The following is a 21,863-nucleotide window of genomic DNA, read 5'->3' as shown; positions in this document are numbered from 1 at the left end:
AGTAAATGATATTAATGCAATATGATAACTGAATGCAATATGTGATCCCAAAATGGATCCTGTACTAAAAGAAAAAGCCATGAAGGACATCATCGGGACAACTGACCAAAAGAATCTAGATGGTAAATAAAAGGAGTATATCAGATAGACTGCATGTTAAGCATATGCGAAACAAGTCTTAAGTTTTAAAAGATTAAAATCACACAACCTGTCTTGCTTGCTCATAATGGAATGAAAATAGAAACAGAACGAAAACTGGAAATTTACAAATATGCAGAAATTAAATACCACACTCTTAAACAACCAATGGATAAAAGATGAAATCAAGGGAATTAGAAAATATCAAGAAATGAAAACACAACATACAAAAACTTATGAGCAACAATAGTGCTAGGAGGGGGAATTTAAAGCTATAAACACACTAAGTAAAGTCTCAATTCAACTTTATACCTTAAGGATCAAAAAAAAAACCCACAAAAAGACAAAAACTTAAACCCAAAGCTAGAAGAAGGGAAAAAAATTAGAGCTGATAAGCTAATATTCTCTTAAACCACCCGCTGAGGCTTACAAAAACATCTAATTGTGATATTTTTCATTTCTAGTTCTAGTTGGCTCTTTTCCCATATCTGCTTGATAACTTTTACGGGGGATTTTTGTTCCTTATTTATATTTAGAGAACTTGTAGCAGGCTGAATTGTGTTACTTCAAAATTCATATATTAAAATCCTAAATGCTGGTAAAAAAAAAAAATTAGAGCTGAGTTAAATGAAAATTAGGTGGGAGGGAACTCAATAAAACCAGAAGTTGGTTTTTCAAAAAGATCAACAAAATTGACAAATATTTAACTAGATGTCCTAAAGGCGGGGGGGGACTCAAAGTACTAAAATCAGAAATGAAAATGGAGGAGTTCCTGTCGTGGCTCAGTGGTAACAAACCCAACTTGGATCCATGAGGATGCAGGTTCAATCCCTGGCCCCCCTCAGTGGGTTAATGATCCAGCACTGTGGTGAGCTGTGGTGTAGGTTGCAGACAAGGCTCAGATTCCACATTACCTTGGCTGTGGTGTAGGCCAGCAGCTGCAACTCCAATTAGACCCCTAGCCTGGGAACTTCCATATGCTACAGACACAGCCCTAAAAACCAAAAGCAAACAAAAAAGAAATAAAAATGGAGGCATCACTACCATGTCTACATAAATGAAAAGATTATGAAGAGTACTATGAACAATTCTATACCAACAAATTAGTTTTGAGTTTGTTTGTTTTTTTTTCAACAGCCTCACCTGAAGTATATGGACCTTTCCAGGCTCGGGGTCAAACTGGAGCTGCAGCTGCCGGCCTACAACAATGCCAGATCTATGTCACATCTTCTACCCATGCCACAGCTGACAACAACACCAGATCCTTAACCCACTAAGCAAGGCCAGAGATCAAGCCCACATCCTCACGGATACTAGTCAGGTTCGTTAACACTGAGACACAACAGGAACTCCTATACCAACAAACTGGATGACCTAGATGATATGGAAAAATTCCTAGAAATTTACAACCTACCACCAAGACTGAGTCATGAAAAATTAGAAATCTGAATAGATCTGTAACTAGTGAAGACATCAAATCAGTAATCTAAAACCTCCCAAAGAAAAGCCCAAGACCAAATGGCTTCATCAGTAAATTCTACCAAACATTTCAAAAAAGATTAAATATGAGGTACTACCTCACACCAGTCAGAATGGCCATCATCATTAATAAGTCAACAAATAACAAATGGTAAAGAGGGTATAGAGAAAAAGGTACCCTCCTTCACTATTGGTGGGAATATAACCACTATGGAAAACAGTATGGCAGTACCTCAGAAATCTAAATATAGAACTACCATATAATCCAACAATCCCACTCCTGGGCCTATATGAGACAAAACTTTCATTGAAAAAGATACATGCACCCCTATGTTCACAATATCCAAGACCTGGAAACAACCTAAATGTACACCAGCAGATGAATGCATTAATAAAATATGGTACATATATGCAATGGAGTATTACTCAGCCATAAAGACAAACTAATGCCATCTGCAGCAACATGGATGGAACTAGAGGGTCTCATACTAAGTGAAGTAAGCCAGAAAGAGAAAGACAAATACCATAAGTTATCACTTATTTGTGGAGTCTAAAATATGGAACAGATGATCTTATCTAAAAAACAGAAAACAGATCACAGCCAAGGAGAGCAGACCTGGGGTTGGGGGCAGGGATGGGGATGGATGGGCAGTTCAGGGTTTTTGGATGCAAACTGTTATATTTGGAATGGATGGGCAATGGGACCCTACTGTGCAGCACAAGGAACTGTGTGTGATTGGACTGCTTTGCTGTACAAGAGAACTTAAAGAAACACTGTAAATCAACTACACTTTAGCATAAAAGCAATAAAATTACAACCTACTGCTGAACTGATGATAGTGAAGATGATGCAAGATGTTGGAAATAAACTGGAAGCAAAGATTGATAAATTACAAGAAACACTGAGTTAAGAAATGTAAAATTTAAGGATTAAGCAAGCAGCAATGCAAAATACAGTAACTGAAATAAATTCATTAGAAGCGAACAACAGCAGAATACAGGAGGCAGAAGAATAATAAGCAAGGTAGAGGACAGACTAGTAGAAATCATTGATATGGAACAGAAAAGAGAAAAAAGGCTGAAAAGAAATGAGTCTAAGAGAACTCTGAGACGTTAAACACACCAACATCCACACTATAGGGGTGCCAGAAGGGGAAGAGAGAGAGAGGGAGAGAAAAAAACAAAGAGATAATAGCGGAAAATTTCCCTAACATGGGAAAGGAAACACTCACTCAAGTCCAGGAAGCACAATGAGTACCATATAAAATAAACCTAAGGAGGAATACACCAAGATACATTATTAATCAAACTGACCAAAATTAAAGGCTAAGAGAGAATATTGACAGCAGCTAGGGAAAAGAAACAAATAACATACAAGGGAACCCCGATAAGGTTATCAGCAGATTTTCCAGAATATACAAAGAATTCCTAAAAGTCAATAAGAAAAAATAAGAACCTCAGTTTTCAAAAAGGGGCAAAACAGATGAACAGGCATGCCACAAAAGAAAACACATGAAAATGTGTTCAACCTCATTAGTCATAGAAATGCAAATTAAAACAATGAGAGATCACAAAACATGTAAACTGCCACAATTAAATTATGTTAATAAAAGTGTTGGCAAGGATGCAGAACAAGTGAAATTCTCACCCACTGCTAGTAGAAGGGTAAATTGCTGCAACTTCTTCAGTATACAGGCATTTCCTAGAAAAACTGGGAAATACGTATATCCCATGACCTAATGCTGTCTGACCTTGAGAAACTGAAACATGTGTGCACCAAGATACACATATAAGAATGCTTATATCAGCATTATTTGCAATGGCAAAAAATCTTGAAACACAAATAACTGTTGACAGAAAGGATGAGGATATTAAGGTAATTTACTACACAGCTATTAAAATGAATATTTTACAAAGAACATGGAAAAATCTTAAAAAATATGAATCACAGTCATGCACAAAAGAATGCATATTATGTGATTTCACTCTACATTAAAGGTTAAAGCAGGCAGCATTAACTACACTGTTTGGTGAGGCAGAATTAAAATGTAAACCTGTAGGAATTTCCTGGTGGCTCAGTGGGTTAAGGTTCCAGCATTGTCACTGCTGTGGCCTGGGTGCATCCCAGGACCCAGAACTTCCACATGCCACAGACAAAGATAAATAAATAAATAAATATTTTTTAAAAGTAATACAATTAAAAAAAAAGTTACACTGTAAAGCAAAGCAAAAAAAAAAAAAAGTTACTATAAAAGTTGATAGAGTAAATAATTCTAGACAAGATGGGTGGAGACAATAGTGATTAGGAAGAGGAAGAGGGCAAGGCTCCTGCAAGGCCATTTCTTGTTCTGAGTGTTATTCATGTGGATTTGTACTTTATAACAATTTCTAAACTTCACGTATTTTTATATACTTTCCCAGGTAGTATTCCATTAGAAAATTTTAAGTGCTCAAAATGTTTTAATTAACTGGGAGAGGAGGCAGAGACAGAAGCAAGAAAAAAAGTAGAAGGATTCAACAATAATCCAGATAGGGTACTTGTATAAAAGCTGTGTAGCAACTTGGTTATATTTTAGATTATATCCTAAAGTAAAGCAAATATGATTTCTGACTGATTGAACTACAAATGTGACCAAAAATATGAGTCAAGATAATGTCATTGTTTTTGACCTGAACCACTAGAAGGCTGGTCTTGCCATTTATGGAGATGGGGAAACATGTAGAACACTCTGGGAAGGGTTCATTTGAGATCAAAACCTATCAAGTTTGAGAAATCCAATGAAGTCCAAATGGAAATGTTGATAGGCAACTGAATGTTTAATCCTGGAGTAAAAAGAGCGTGTTTTATCCTGAAGAAATAGGTTTGAGAGTTGTCAGTTGCTAGATGGATGAGAATTTAAAGTTTAGAGATAGGCTAAGATCACCAAGGGAATGAGAGAACTGCCAGAATATAGTGTCCTGAAGTTTCAAAGAGGAAGATGTGATGAGATAGGTCAAATGCTGCTAGAAGTCAAGTTAGATAAGGTTTAAGAAACATCAAATTGTATATAGTAATATAGAAATCAGTGGTGTCTTTGATACAAGAAACTGACATTATCGGCAACCATAAATAAGACAATATATCCTTTTCATCACAAATTAAATGTCTGAGTATATTTAGATCCATTTCTCAATTCGATTCTGTTCTCCTGGTCTATTTATTTACAAATCAAAGAGTTTCAGTTATTTTAGCTTTATAATGTTTTCTCACCTGCCAGGACTAACCCTTCATTGCACTTCCTTTATGGAATTTTTTTTTCTGGGTTTTTTTGTTTTTGTTTTTTTTGCCATGCCTACGACATATGGAAATTCCTGGGCCAGGGACGGAACCCATGCCACAGCAGTAACCCAAGCCTCTGCAGTGACAATACTATATACTTAACCCACGGCACCACAGAGGACTCCTTGGAATATCTATCCTTACACATTGGTTCCACAGACACACACACACACACCCACCATATGAACTTTATGGTTACTTCATTGAGTACTTTAAAAAGAATCTGCTAGCATTTTTACTGTACTCTCAAACACATGGAATAGTTAAGAGGTAGAATGGTTAAGGCTTAATGATTCTGCAGAAGACAAGAAAGAGGGTGCTGCCAATACACAGGTATTTAAAGTTCTGCAAGTGGAGAATGGAATTGCTGAGGATGAAAACACAGGGTTAAAAGAGAAGGAATACAAAAAGTCAACATAGAGAAATCAGTTGCATTTCTGTACAAAATATACACAATACACAAAATATTTGAAAAAGATATAAAACCAGCCCATTCACACAGCATCAAACATCATAAAATACTCAGGTATGGGAGTTCTCTAGTGACTCAGCAGGTTAAGGATCTAGCACTGTCACTGCTGTGGTGAGGGTTTGACCCCTAACCCAGGAACTTCAACATGCAGCCAGGGAAAAAAAAAACACTTAGATATAAATTTAACCAAGGAAGTAAAAGATCTGTACACTGAAAACTACAGGACTTTGATAAAAGACACTGAAGAAGACAAAAATAAGTGGAAGAGATTCCATGATCATGGATAAAAATACTGTTAAAAGGTCCATACTACCAAAAGCCATCTATTGATTCAAAAGAACTCCTATCAAAATTCCAATGGCATTTTTCTATGAGGTAGGAAAAAACATGTAAAATTTGTACAGAACTATAAAAGACCCAAAACAATCAAAGCAATACTGAGAAAAGAACAAAACTGAAAGCACCACACTTTCTGATCTCAAACTATACTACAAAGCTACAATAATCAAAAAAGGAGTTCCCATTGTGGCACAGCAGAAACGACTCCAAGTAGGAACCATGAGGTTGCGGGTTTGACCCCTGGTCTCGCTCAGTGTGTTGAGGATCCAGCGTTGCCATGAGCTGTGGTGTAGGTTGCAGACGCGGCTCAGATCTGGCGTTGCTATGGCTCTGGCATAGGCTGGCAGCTGTAGCTCTGATTAGACTCCTAGCCTGGGAACCTCCATGTGCAGTAGCTGCGGCCCTAAAAAAGACAAAAAAAAAAAAAATCAAAACAATATGACATGACTTAAAAAGAGAAAGAGAGACCAATGGAAGAGAATCAAGAGTCCATAAACAAATTCTCACATATGCTGTCAACTAACACTTGACAAGGGGACCAAGAATACTCAATTGGGAAAAAATACTCTCTTTAATAAATGGTGGTGGGAAAACTGGATAACCACATGCAGAAGAATAAAAGTGCTCCCACATCCTACACTATTCACAAAAATTAACTCAAAACAGATTAAAGACTCAACGACCTGAAACCATAAAACTCCTAGAAAAAAAAAAACAGGAAAACACTCCCCAACACTGGTCTTGGCAACAATTTTAAGGATGACACCAAAAGCACAAGCAACAAAAACAAAAATTAGTAAGAGGGACAACATCAAAGTAAAAAGCTCTGCATAGCAAAAGAAACAATCAACAAAATGAAAAGGCGACCTACCAAACGGGAGAAAACACTGCCAAATCATATATGTAGTAAGGTGTTAACATCCAAAATATATAGACAGCTGACACAACTCAAGAGCAAAAAACAATAATCTGACTAAAAAATGAGCAGAGGATCTGAAGACATCTTTCCAAAGAAAACAAACAGTTAATGAGTACACCAAAATATGTTGAACATCACTCCATCATCCAGGAAAATGCAAATCAAAACCACAATGAGGTTTTAGCCTCACACCTGTTAGAAAAGCTATTATCAAAAGGACAAGAAATAACAGCAAGGATGTAGAGAAAAGGGAACACTTGTGCATTGTTGGTGGGAATGTAAATTGATACAGCTACTGAGGAAAACAGTATAGAGTTTCCTAAAAAAAAAAAAAAAAAAAAAAAACTAAAACTAAATATAGGAGCTCCTGCTGCAGTATAACAGGATTGGCAGTATCTTGGGAGCACTGGAACTGGGGTTCAATCCCTGGCCCGGCACAGTGGGGTAGGGATCCAGCGTTCCTACAGCTGCAGCTTATTTAGCAGCTATGACTCAGATCTGATCCCTGGCTTGGGAGCTCCATATGCAGCAGGGGGAGCCAAAAAAAAACCCTAAATATAGAACAAGCATATGATCCAGCAATCCCACTTCTGGATGTATATTCAAAGGAAATAAAACCAGGACATCAATGAGATAGATGCACTGCCATATTCACTGCAGCATTATTCACTATAGCCAAGATATCAAAACAACCTAAGTGTCCATCAAGGGTTGAATGGATAAATAAAATGTGATACACGTACATATACACACAGTATTACCCACTAGATATCCATATTGATAAAACGTGACACACACATACACACCCAGAGGAGTATTATTCGGCCATGATAAAGAAATCCTGCCGTTTGTGACATGAACGGAACTTCAGGACATTTCACTTGGCATATATGAAGTCAGACAGTGGAAGATAAATACTGCATGATCTCACTTAAATGTATAATCTAAAAAAGCCAAGGAGTTCCCATCATGGCTCAGCAGAAACAAATCTGACTAGTATCCATGAAGACGCAGGTTTGACCCCTGGCCTTGCTCAGTGGGTTAAGGATCCGGTGATGCAGCTCGGATCTGACATTGCTATGGCTGTGGTGTAGGTCAGAGACTACAGCTTCAATTCAACCCCTAGCCTGGGAACCTCCATATGCCACAGGTGCAGCGCTAAAAAGACAAAAATTAAATTAAATAATAAAAAAGCCAAACTTGATGGAAGATAGCATGAGAAAAAAAGAAAATGTATGTGTACATATATACATGATTGGGTCACAGGAGAAAGTGACACAATGCTGTAAATCAGCTATACTTTAATAAAAAAAAAAATTTTTTTTGTCTTTTTGTCTTTTTGCCATTTGTTGGGCCGCTCCCGCAGCATACGGAGGTTCCCAGGCTAGGGGTCAAATCGGAGCTATAGCCACTGGCCTACGCCACAGCCACAGCAACGCAGGATCCGAGCCACATCTGCTGCCTACACCACAGCTCTCGGCAACGCCGGATCCTTAACCCACTGAGCAAAGCCAGGGATCGAACCTGCAACCCCAGGGTTCCTAGTGCAATTCATTAACCACTGAGCCACGATGGGAACTCCTAAAAAAAATTTTTAAGCCAAACTCACAGAAAAAAAAAGATGGGAGTTCCCGTCATGGCACAGCGGAAACAAATCTGATTAGGAACCATGAGGTTTTGGGTTCGATCCCTGGCCTTGCTCAGTGGGTTAAGGATCCGGTGTTGCCGTGAGCTGTGGTATAGGTCACAGACACGGCTCAGGTGTGGTGTTGCTATGGCTGTGGTGTAGGCCAGCAGCTACAGCTCAGATTAGACCCATGGCCTGGGAACCTCCATATGCCATGGGTGAGGCCCTCAAAAAGACAAAAAAAAAAAAAAAAAGAATGGTGGTTAGCAAAGGCTGGGGCAAGGTGGGAGGTAGGGATAGAGAAATGTTGGTCAAAAGATACAAACTTCCTTTTACAAGATGAGTAAGTTCTGGTGATTTAATGTACAACATGGTGATTATTGTTAACAATACTGTATTACATACTTGAAAATTGCTAAGAAAGTGGATCTTAAATGTTCTCACCACAAAAAAAAAAAAAAATGGTAATCATGTGAGGTCATGGAGGTTTTCTTAGCTAGGCTATGCTATGAGGGTAATCATTTTGAAATAGGTATGTATCAAATTATGAGAATTAGCCCAAGTCTTTTCTATCAAAGGAAGCCTTGGTTACTCCATTTTGTTCCTGCTTTGCCTGAGACACCCTCCTCTCACCCACCCCTCTTTTCCCAGTAACAATTTGTTTCAAATTAGCCAACCAAGAAGAATGTGCACCCTGACCTGACCAATGGAAAGGGGACAGATATACCATGTGCATTAGGGATAAATTGGGGGGGGGTCTTTCTTCTTCCTGTGTACTTTTTGAGTACTCGTACCCTTCTGCAGGAGTAAAGAGCCTTGTGGAGATCTCCCTGTGTTCGTGTGCCTCACTTTCTGACACTGACGATCCAAGCTGAGGTCACTTTTTCCCAACAATTTGGGGGCTCATCTGGGATTCGAGGTCCACTGGAGCATGGATTCTCAAGGAGGGGAGACACGTCTCATGGCCCCATTGCAGTGGCCCTGAATTGAGAGGTCCGCACCCCTGAACTTCGAACCTGTGGAGAGTTCTCGACAACGCAGAGGACGGTCTGAGAAAAATGGCAATCGCAGCAACCAGGTGACACCACGCACCAGACCAAGGTAGGAAAGGTCCCATTGTGGGGGCGACCAAGTATCTCCTTGGTGGTCGAGGAAAGGGATTGGTAAGCCTCAAAAGGTCTCAGGTGAGACTGGCAATTTCTGGTGATGTCAGAGAATCGGAGCACAATCCCGGGAAAATGGGAAGTAATCTTCCCAACTCGTGCCTCCACTTGGAGGATCTCCGGGTGGAGGGGGAAACCAAGTTCCTCCCGACAGTCCTCTGGGATTAATGCTAAAGTATTGGGGAGACAATCCACAGACGAAGGACAAAAGAAGAATGATTAAATATTGTTGTTTTATCTGGAAATAGACACCTATTCTTGCCCCATCCGTCTTCTGGCCAAAGTTCAAATTGGACAAGGATTGGGTCTATCAGCTGCTTGTTCAGTTTGTCCAGGACAAGACACCAGGGTCCCAGGAGGGAACTGATTATGCTCTCTGTTGGCAGCAGGGACCGGTCGTCTTATTTCCCCTCAGAGGGGGAACAGAAGGGGAATGAGGAGGAAACCCAAGAACATTGAGACCTCCTTCCTCTCCCCTCCAAGGGGCCCACATGACTCCCTGCCACCACCGCCTCAACAAAACCAAAGAATATGACAAGGCCTTATTCCAGACTTAGGAGAGATTTAAAGCAATGTCAGGAGGATACTCAAAATTTTCTGTTTTCTTCCTCTGCCTCTGGAGACCAAGAAAAAGAGCCACAACCTGCTATTCCAACTAGGGGAGGTTCCCTTAGGTGGGGGTGGAATAGGATATGTAAATGCCTCTTTAACCAGCACTGAGGTCCAGAGTTTTAAGAGGGAATTGTGGTCATTGTTGGAGGACCCGTACAGGGTAGTGGATCAAATAGATCAGTTCCTTGGACCACAGGTCTATACATGGTCTGAATTAATGTCTATTTTGAGGATTCTATTTTCCAGGAAGGAAGGGGGATGATCTGAAGGACAGCCATGGCCTCGAGGGAGCAAACTCACCCTCCCCAGGCCAGGAAGTTCAGGTGAAAAGTAAATTCCCAACGAGGACCCCAGCTGGGACAATAATAATGCTACACACTGAGGGCATGTGCAAAAAGTATCTAAGGTATTCAAAGTACAAGGTAAAGAGGAGGGGCCAACTGAATTTTTGGAAAGACTCAGAGCTGAAATAAAAAGATACGGTGGAAATTCCACCGACCCTTTAGGAAAGGGCATGCTCAAACTTCACTTCGTAACTAAGAGATGGCAAATATTTCCAAAAAGCTACAAAAAAATAGAGGAACGGAAAGATAAACCATGAGAAAACTTAATAGAAGAGGCACAAAAGGTTTATGTGAGAAGGAATGAAGAATGGAATTCTATTTTATCAAGGGAAAAGAAGAGTAAGTCTGTCTGACAGCTTGTTTTCAATGGAAAATAGGGGACAAACTAATGGACACACAAAGTATTAGAAGGTTTATGGGAAGTGGACATTGAGAGAAGGGTTGTGCATTGTCAGAACTAAGTTTAGGATAAGTTGACTTGAGTAAATTAATTTTTAAAATAAGCTGGTGCAAAACTTGACTTTTTGTTGTTAAGAAAACAGTTTCCTTGGAATGCTACTTTGATAACAGATTATATGTTCTTTTAAGTGATCTGCTGTATTTGCTTTTGGTATCTCTTGTAACTTTGGTGAAGGAAAAAGTATTATCCACAGTGACCTATGATTCTATCTGATCAAATTTTTTAAAAAATGTTAAATTGACTAGAATTATTTGGTATGTTAAAATAGAGAGCATTATCAAATGAGTGATAATCCTCAGATTATACAGAAGAATAGATGTTTTTAATATAGATATTCTAGAACTTATACAGTTTCTGAAATTTGGATATATACTAGTACTATGTTGAATTTCTTTTTTTTTCTAGTTATTTCAAAATGTTGTATGTCACAACAGTAACCAAGTTTCCTTATCAATTTGCATTGTAATCAGATTTAAAACGTGCCTTAAGTCTTGTCACTGTTAATGGCTTTACTCCGATGCCTTTGCAAAAATGTTTTCAAGAAGGTCTATAGAAAGGACTTTTTAAGGAAATACAGTTTCTGACTTCCAGACCTTAAGGATGAGCTGGGTAAGAAATTTAAAAATTCTATGTATATGTGAAGAGAAAAAAATTAATCATTATTTTGTGTGAAGGGTAGTATCATTTAAAAAACTATTATCAGATACAGGAGTTCCCGTAGTGGCTCAGAGGTTAGCAAACCCATAAGGACGCAGGTTGATCCCTGGCCTTGCTCAGTGGAAAGGGGATCCAGCATTGCCATGAGCTATGGTGTAGGTCACAGGCATGGCTGGGATCCTGCATTGCTGTGGCTCTGGTGTAGGCCGGTGGCTACAGCTCTGACTGGACCCCTAGCCTGGGAACCACCATATGCCACCGCAGGTGCGGCCCTATAAGGACAGAAAAGGCAAAAAAAAAAAAAAAAAAAAAAAAATTATTATCAGATTCATTCTTATTTTCTAATTACTTAGGGTGATAAAATTCAATCAGTGGTTTTATTTAATGCCTCATTTTCAGAAGTTTTTTTTCAACTAATAAAATGGATCTATTTCAAAAAAATAAATTAAAAAATTCTAAAAGCTGGGTAAGAAATTTAAAAATTCTAAAAGGAAATCTGATGGTTTCAATAAACAATTAAACAAAAAGGATGGGTTACATTGGACTGTGTGAACTGGTGAATATGGTTTTAATTTTATGGTTTCTACTTGAAATAGTAATGGCTTTTAATATGCATTTTCTAGGTATAAAGAAATTCTCCCCAACAAGCACTTTGGTAAATTATGCCTTTGTAAGCACAATTGAAACATTTCTCTCTTTTCTCTACCTGATTCCTTCAGAGAATGGAAACTCTTAGGTTCCAGAAGCTTTATCAGATAAATTAGGAAAGCCACGTTGTATGTAGCCTGCAGAAATCTCAAGGTATTTCGGTTTTTAAAAATCAAGGAATTCACCTAGATCTTTAAGACAAGCCCTTGGCATGTCTTTCCTAGCCCTGAGTTGCCTTTAAAAGCTTAGTCTGAGATTCCTTACAAAGTTCTAACAAAGCTAATTTTTAGAAAACCCTATATGATCAATTATATTTACATAAATCATCAGGCCAAGGTTGTTGACACCAGACTTAATTGGCAAAAGAATTAGTCTTGGTTTGGCTATATTTGTTAAAAATTAGAGTAATTTTATAAAGGAAGAGATGTTTCAATGGACATTTGCAGTATCTGTTAATCTAATTCTTTTAATTGGGGTATCACTAAGATTTACTTCCCAGGTAGTTCTTTGCTGTTATGTTATATTGCTGCAAAGTTAAACTGAGTTTGTAAAAGAACATTCTAAGCTTGTTTCTAAAGTTTATCTCAGTGACCTATTTTTGGATGAGGATCAGATGCCCCAGAATGTGAGACAAGGGGACTGTGTACTGAAAAGGACGTAATATAAAAGGACTATTTCCAAGCCAAGAGGAAGGCCCGGATCCCCTACTATGGAGCCAGGAGGAGGTACAACAATTCAGGGATTTAAGAGAGGTGCTGTCGGGTGCCCCTGTTCTGGCTCTACCATCCTTTGAAAAACCTTTGCGCTTATTTGTAAGCATGGATAGAGGAATGGCTCTAGGGGTCCTCACACAAAATAGGGGATAAGTCGCCAGCCAGTGGCCTTCCTTTCCCACCTTCTGGACCCTGTCACCAGAGGATGACCTGAGTAAAAATAGTCAGTAGCCGCCACCACCCTATTAACTAAAACAAAAGCAAAAAATTCACTTTTGAAGGAAGGCTGGTGGTGAGTATAGAAACAGAGACACAAATGCCTGGTTGAAATGGATAAAATATTCTGTGGGCACACTACACAAAATCAACTGTTAACGCTTGTGCCACAGGGAGACCAGAGGCCCAAGTGATTCCCCTTCCTCTGGGATTGTCATCAGACCCATGGCCCTCTTCCAGGACAAAACGGTTTGGAATAATGAGTCCTGTCGGACTTAGTCACTGCTGTTCCTTGAGGCGAAAGGTTCTACGGGTCAGCCCCCGAGAACTGTTCAGCCACCAAATGAAAATGTCAGCTTCTCCTTGTGTCTAGAACAAGAGGCGAAGGTGACTTTCTTAGGCGACCTGACCAGGTACAGAGAAAGCCGTTACTACAACACCCTCCACAATAAATGCCAGTTCTGAGTGTCCCGGGCAGATGTCTGGTGGTATTGTGGGGGTCCACTAATGGGCACTCTTCTAGAAAACTGGAGTGGCACCTGTACTTTGGTGCAACTGGCCATCCCTTTCACCCTGGCATTTAGGCCCCAATCTCAAACTCAGCCATTCCGGAGGGGACGAGACAACACCCTGGCGGGGGCGGGGGGGCTTTGACCCCCCAGGTCTATATTGACTCAATAGGTGTTCCACGGGGTGTTCCAAACAAATTTACGGCAAGAAATCAAATAGCTGCCAGGTTTGAATCTGTTCTCTTTGGGTGGTCAACCATAAATAAAAACATTGATTAGATAAACTGCATCTGTTGAAATCAACAAAAATTTGTTAATTACACTAGCAATGCCATTTAAGAAAAAGCCGAATAGCTGGGGCCAACTAGTCATATGGCATGAGAAAACAAACTTCCTTTAGACATGATGCTGACAAAAAGGGTCAGATCTAGGTAATGATTGGTATCCAGTGCTGCACCTTCATTCCTGATAACACTGCCCCAGATGACACCACTACCAAGGCCCTACTTGGACTGATGACCTTAGCAGATAAACTTTCAGAAAATTCTGGTATTAATGACCCCTTCACAGACCTTTTTAAAAAAAAAAAAATTGGTTTGCAAGATGAAAGGGACTAATAGCTTCAATCCTTACCCCTCTAATTGCTGTAATTAATGTCCTTGTCTTAGTTTGATGTTGTCCAGGGGACTTATTCAAAGATTAATAAAAACCACTTTAACAACTGGGACCTCCCCACCACCAAACCAATATGCTTCTAATGGACACAACTGAACATGAATGTCAAACTATGCTCATCAAGTTTGAAGAAAAGAATACCTGATAAAGAAATGAAAAGGGGAAATTGTGAGAATTAACATATGTCTTTTCTATCAAAGGAAGTCTTAGTTACTCCATTTTGCTCTGGCTTCATCTGAGACACCTTCCTCTGAACTACCCCCCCCCCGCCCCCCCGCACTTCTCCCAGTAAGTTTGTTTCAATTTAGCCAACTGAGAAGAACGTGCACCCTGACCTGACCAATGGGAAGGGGACAGACATACCACCTGCGTTAGGGGTAAACAGGGGTCTTTCTTCCTCACGCACGTTTTTTGAGCACTTGCGCCCTTCTGCAGAAGAGCCTTGTCAAGTTCGCCCATGTTTGTGCATCTCACTTTCAGACACTGACAGTCTGAGCCAAGGTCATTTTTCCCCAACAAAATCAACATGTACACCTTAAACTTACACAAATGTTATATGTCAATTATAGCTCAATAAAACTGTGGGAAATGTTTTTAAAATAAGAGAAAGAAGTTCAGAATAAATTCCAGCATGTATGCAGGAGAGCAGGGAAGGATGGCCTTAACCAGAACTGATCCCAAACCTCCATTCCTACCAGTTAGGAAGACCACAACTGGGGTAGCACCTGGTAGATATGGCATTTATAGATTTAGTGGGCCAAGTTCAAGGTATTCTGTTTTGTACAGGGAGTCAGAGATGTGGTCATCTTGATTTTTAAAACCCACCCTAAAGTAAACACTGAACTCTTAGGTTACTGTCAAATCTGTCACTAAGGAAAAATACTGAGTCAAGGGGTAATCACTTTGCCAAATATTAATTCCTATTGTCAAGTTACCCCTTAGAATCCTATTTGCATCCTCTCTATTTACATTGTTTTCATACTGCTTGACTATCTTTCCTTTTGCTCCGTAATTTGTCTTGACATTTATTGCTCACTATTGTTAAACTTTTTTTTTTTTTTTTTTTTTTTTTTTTTTTGCTTTTTGGGGCTGCAACAGCGGCATGTGGAAGTTCCCAGGCTATGGAGGCTCCTAGGTGGAATCGGAGGTACACCTGCCAGCCTACACCATAGCCACAGCTACGCAGGATCCAAGCAGCATCTGTGACCTACACCACAACTCACAGCCACAACAGATCCTTAACCCAGAAAATCAAACCCGAAACCTCATGGTTCCTAGTTGGATGCATTTACGCTGCACCATAACGGGAGCGCCTCACTATTGTTAAAAATATTTTAAAAGGAAATGACTGATTTTTTTTCCTGTTATCAGGTGATGGGTAATTACCCACGTATGATTTCGAACAGGTTTCATTTTAAAATCATTTTAAAATACCACTGCCGGAGTTCCCACTGTGGCACAACAGGTTAAGAATATGCATTGTCTCTGCAATGGTGCAGAGAGACTCTGATTTGATCCCCTGGCCTGGGAACTTCCACTTGCTGTGGGTACAGCCAAAAAAGAAAAAATTATTCCATCTAAATCATGTAAAGATATACTTCTCACAATGAAATTGGAGATCAGATTTACCATTAATACAATAAAATGGCAAATAGCTCAAGAAATAAAAGTAGGACAGGAGTTCCCATCGAGGCTTAGCAGTTAGCGAACCCAACTAGCATCTATGAGGAGATGGGTTCAATCCCTGGCCTCGTTCAGTGGGTTAAGGATCCAGTGTTGCCATGAGCTGTAATGTAGGTCACAGACACGGCTCAGATCCCCCGTTGCTGTGGCTGTGGTGTGGGCTGGCAGCTACAGCTCCAACTGGACCCCTAGCCTGGGAACCTCCATATGCCACGGGTGTGGCCCCCAAAAGACGAAAAGACCAAAAAAAAAAAAAAAAAAAAGAAAAGAAAGAAAAGTAGGACATAAAAAACTTTCCAACAACACAGATAACAGAAAAGCTTTCCACAAGAAACTTTTTGAATAGTATTCAGTAAACAATCATCTGTCTGGGCAGAGGAGAACATCCTTTGATTACCTGAAAATCATTTGCAATTCAAATTAACAAGTAAAATCACCCACCAATGAAGTACACAGCACATTCTGCCACCGAACCCCTACAAGCTACACATTCCATGCCAAAACCTCTCTCCACCAAGACCTTATCATCACTACAATGAAAGCCAGTAAGCATGCAGATAACAACCCAGATCTGGGTCAGGAATTATTATTATTGCAGGTGAGGTACTGCACAGCTCTCAAAGGGCAGGAGAACCAGGTCCTCCTTTCTTACCTTTACCATGAATGTGAAGTCTGTCAGGGCCGGGGAGTAGACAGCCCCACCAGCACACGGGCCCATGATCAGAGAAATCTGAGGGATGACTCCAGATGCCGAGACATTCCTCTGCCAAAAGAGAAAGGCAAAGGCATCTGGTTACAGAGGTGTTCAAGGCATTATTTGCACAAAGACAAAGGTGACAATAAAAGTACATTTGGCTTTTATTCACAGAAATTCTATCCTGCAGACAGGAGACCTAATCTGTACGGTTCCTCCCAGAATTATAGTTACAATTTCTCCCCCTAACTGCTGGGATGGCTGGCATATTACTTACTGCCTGGGGCAAATAACCTCTCCTCTCTTTGGCAAGCCAACAGTTCCCCCAAAGCTCCACCAGGACAGGAGCTCAGAGAGGATTCCACCACTCTTCACCCAGCTCCAAACACACCTCAGGGCAGGATCCCTGTCTGCACAAAGCTGGCTTCAAGAATAAATGAAAACTTTAGGTGGAATATCCAGGGCCAGTACTTATCCTTGAGCCATGACCTCTACCTGGACCCCCTTCACTCCCTCCACAGAGGATACGCAGCAGTTACAGGCACGGCTAAGGAGCAGGTGCTGAGTCTTCAACGTCTGCCCACCCCTAGACAGAGGAGATGGGGAACAGGGAGGTAGCAGAAGCCAGAAAGGATCCACGGGGACAAAGGTGTTGTAAAAGGCCAAGCCTCGGGCCACCTCCTAAGGAAAACAAGCTTTTCCTGAAGGGCCCAAGCAAGATAAGAGCCCAGTGACTCCTTGCCCATCCCCTAACTTCCAGCCTTCTCTGAGCACTATCAACCTCAACAAAGTACGTCTGTTTTTAGCCCTGCCTTGGTTCTAAGCCCAATTTCTATAATTCATAGGACATAGCTCAGCAAAGTACAAAAAAGGCACCTACAGAAAGGATTCTGGGAAGATGGCAGAGTGGGAAGCACCAGGAGTCTGTCTCCTATCTAGATAAAAATGACACTGATATCTGTCTGATGTAACGTTTTGCTACTCTGGAGCCTATTCAAGGCTTGCAATTTGCAGGGGATGATTTAGAGGGCAAATTGTGATTAATTTCAGTCCCTTTCAGTTCTTAGCATAGTACCCCTGAACCCTATGGGTTCCCTACCCCCAGCCATGAGGCACTGCAACTGATATCAGGAAAACAATGTGTGAACAAAATGAGAATGCCAGTAAAGAAACAGGAATTTTAAAGAGAAACAAAGCAGACATTCTAGACTTGAAAAGTATGATAACTGAAATGAAAAGCTGACTAGAGGGTTTCAACAGCACACTTCACCAAGCCAGAGAACTTCAGAGAATTCGAAGACATGATAATGGAAACTGTCCACTCTAAGGGGAAGAGAGGAAGGAGAGAAAGGGGAGGGGGAGTCAGAAGGAGGGAGGGAGAACAAACAGAGGCTAAGGGACCTGTAGGAAAGCATTCAATGCACCAATGAAACAGAAGGGAAGGGGGCAGGGCACAGCCTTTAAAAAGTGACACAGCCTTTAAGGATACAACAAAAACTGGTTAGAACCAACTAGGTCCAAGATGACAGAAGGTTCAAATTCCCAAGGACCTTGAGCCTCACTATATGCTCACTGTAATACACAGACACCATGACAGTTCCAGGGCTGACTATAAAAGGCCAAAAAGTAGGTAGGGACCCAATTCCTGGAAACTGCACCTTGGAATAATCTTCCCACTCATTAGCCTATGAAATTACTCAGCCTATAAAAACTACCCACCCCATATTCTGGGGTGTTCTCTCACCCTTTGAGGCAGACCTCATTCTGTCTATGGAATATGTATCTTCCGGGCATCTCTCATCATCTGAGACGGCTCACACTGTGTCTACCTCTCCCAATAAATCTACTTCTTGCCCTTCACTTTGCCTCTCACTGAATTCCATCTGTGCTGAGACATAAAGAACCTCAACTTCAGTTAAGTCTTAAGACCAGGTGTGTGATCTTGGGTTCAAGTCCCAATCTGAGTTGTGCAATTTCACCAATATACATGTTTTGAGAATATCAGAAGAGAGAGAAGCGTGATTCTGATATAAGGATAAGCATATAGATCAATGGAAAAAGAATCAAGTCTAGATATAAACCATTACATTTACGGTCAATTGATTTTCTTTCCACCAAAGTACCCAGTAAACGGTGGTATGGAAAAAAAAAAAACTGGACAAAATCTTTATGACTTTGTATTGGGCAGAGTTCTTGCATATTGAAGAATAAAAATGAGATCCATGAAAGGAAAAAAAATGATGAAGTGGTTTTGCAAAATTTAAGACTGCTGTTGCACTCAAATGCCACCACTAAGAAAGAGAGCGACAGACAAGGAAAGAAATATTTGCAAATCATATATCTGATAGAGAACTTGTATCCAGAATCCATAAAGAACCCTTATAACTCAAAATCCAACTACAAAATGAGTAAAAGAACTGGACAAACATTTCAGCAAAGAAGATATCCAAATGAGTTTAACATGTACATAAAAAGATAACTTAAATTCACAGGGAGATACCACTACTTTCCACTGAAATGGCTACAAATGAAAAAGACTGACAATGCTAAGTGTCAACAAGGATGTGGAGAATTTGAAGCCCTCAATTATATCTGTGGTAATGTAAAAGTATACAGTCACTTTGGAAAAAAATTTTGCAGTTTCTTAAAAAGTTATACATAGGAGTTCCTATTGTGGCTCAGTGGGTTAAGAACTCAAACTAGTATCCATAAGGATGCTGGTTCAATCCCTGACCTTGCTCATGGAGTTAAATAACCTGGCATTGCCATGAGCTGCGGTGTAGGTAGCAGACAAGGCTAGGATCTCGTGTTTGCTGTGGCTGTCACAGGCCAGCAGCAACAGCTCTGATTCACCCCCTACCTTGGGAACTTCCATATGCCCCAGGTGCAGCCCTAAAAAAAATAGTTATACATAAACTCATAAGTTATAAATAAACTTATAATGAAACCAAGCAGGACCTTTTGGGACCCTCCTAAGGAAAAAGCGTTTCTGTGTCCCCCATTTCTTTCTTCCTATTTATTTATTTTGTCTTTTTGTCTTCTGAGAGCCACACCAGCGGCATATGGAGATTCCCAGGCTAGGGGTCCAATCGCAGTTACAGCTGCCAGCCTATACCACTGCCACAGCAACGCCGGATCCAAGCAGCCTCTATGACCTACACACAGCTCACAGCAATGCCGGATCCTTAACCCACTAAGTGAGGCCAGGGATCGAACCCGATACCTCGTGGTTTCTAGTCGGATTCATTTCCACTGAGCCACAACGAGAACTCCTCTTCTTTTTTAATTTCCAGTTTTATTCTATCAGCCATGCTCATTGCATGCAGAGGTTCCCAGGCCAGGGATCGAACCCAGGCCACACAGCAACCCAAGCCACAGCAGTGATAATGCCAGGAACTTCTGGCCACCCCCCCCCATTTCCAATTTATAGGAAAAATAATTACAGCCTCCTAGACTTCCCCAGAGTTCCAAAGGGCAGATTCAAACAGTTACTAATTGGGGGAGAGGGGAATGCAGAGAGAAACAATAGTGTAGCATATGTCCTGGGCCTGTTCTGATCTCCACCCCCCACCCCCCAACTTCACCCCCCCCTTCCCCTGGGATGTGCAGAGCAATCTGATACATATCTCTGAGTTCTTCTAAGGAACTAAGGCCCCCTCCCAGCTGGAGGATGGTAACTCCAGGCTAAGCACAAGCATGTGGACCCCAGACTGGTTGGAACAAGAAGGCTGATGACTGAGATTCCTGGAAACATCATCACCCTGTTACCTCACCACCAACCAATCCAAGCAGGATCACACACCCTGCTATTCCCCTCACCTTCCCCTTAAAAACTCTTCCCTGAAACCCAGGGTGGAGTTCAGGTCTTTGCCTGGCCCTTACAATAAACCTTTCTCCACTCCAAACTCAAACATTTCTGTTTTTTGGCCTCACTGTGCAGTGGACACAAGAACTTGGGTTCAACAATTAGACTCAATAATTCCACCCTCTTTTTTGGTGGGGGGTGGGGGAGCCATGCCGGCACCACGCCAGCGATCAAACCTGGGCCACAGTAGTGATCCGAGCCACAGCAGTGACACCACCAGGATCCTCAACCCCCTGAGCCATCAGGGAACTCCAACAACTCCACTCTTAAGACCCTATTCAGGGTTATGAAAACATGTCCACACAATGAGTTACATACAATGCTCACTCATAGAGTATTATTTACGATTGTCAAAAAATGAAAACGACCCAAATGTCCATCAACTAGTAGATGGATAAACAAAATACGGTATATCTACATAATAAAACATTGTCCACCAATAAACCAAAGATATCCAGTACAATTATTGCTAAGTGGATAAGCATTATGCTAAGTGGAGAGTCAGATGCAAAAACTGTAGAGACAGAAAGATGATCAGTGGATACCTAGGGCTGAGTAGAATGGGATCTTTTTGAAGGGAAAGATTCTAAATTGTAGATTGTATTATTATATGCTAACAATGGATGGATTTTATGGTTTGTAAATTACACCTCAATAAAGCTGTTTTACGAGTTCCCATCGTGGCTCAGTGGTTAACAAATCTGACTAGGAACTATGAGGTTTCGGGTTTGATCCCTGGCCTCACTCAGTGGGTTAAGGATCCGGCGTTGCCATAAGCTGTGGTGTAGGTCGCAGACACGGCTCAGATCCCAAGTTGCTATATCTGTGGTGTAGGCTAGCAACTGTAGCTGCGATTGGACCCCTAGCCTGGAAATCTCCATATGTCACAAGTACGGCCCCAAAAGACAAAAAAATAAATAAAGCTGTTTTTAAAAAATAGAAGAAGAAGAGCGAGAGGTGTTCCTGTTGTGGCGTACCATAAACAAATCCAAATAGTATCCATGAGGATGGAGGTTCAATCCCTTGCCTCACTCAGTGGGTTGGGGATCTGGCATTGCCATGAGCTGTGGTGTAGGTCACAGGCAGAGCTTGGATCCCAATACTCAACCCCTAACCTGGAAACCTCCATATGCCGCAGGTACAGCCCTTAAAAAAAAAAAAAAAAAAAAAAAAAGAGTGAGAGAGATGACAACTAAGTCCAGTATTTAATACTGGATTGGATTATGAGAGGATAACTATAAAGGCCTTTATTAGGATCATTTGATAAAATAAGAATAAGGACCATGAATAATATTGATGAATCGAAATTAAGTTTCTTAATTATTACACTA

At 40.7% G+C, this 21,863-nt stretch overlaps 1 protein-coding gene across 1 annotated transcript in view; it reads right to left on the bottom strand.

The window, feature by feature from the left end:
- The window catches only part of PCCB (propionyl-CoA carboxylase beta subunit), a 97,299-nt gene that overhangs the window by 63,130 nt on the left and 12,306 nt on the right, over positions 1 to 21,863 (bottom strand). Inside the window, 1 exon segment of the mRNA NM_213901.1 lies at positions 16,626 to 16,736. Coding sequence (NP_999066.1) covers positions 16,626 to 16,736 — 111 coding nt within the window.

This window comes from Sus scrofa, chromosome 13 (genome assembly GCF_000003025.6).
Source record: "Sus scrofa isolate TJ Tabasco breed Duroc chromosome 13, Sscrofa11.1, whole genome shotgun sequence".
Lineage (NCBI taxonomy): Eukaryota > Metazoa > Chordata > Mammalia > Artiodactyla > Suidae > Sus > Sus scrofa.
This window is presented reverse-complemented; position numbering and strand designations above follow the sequence as displayed.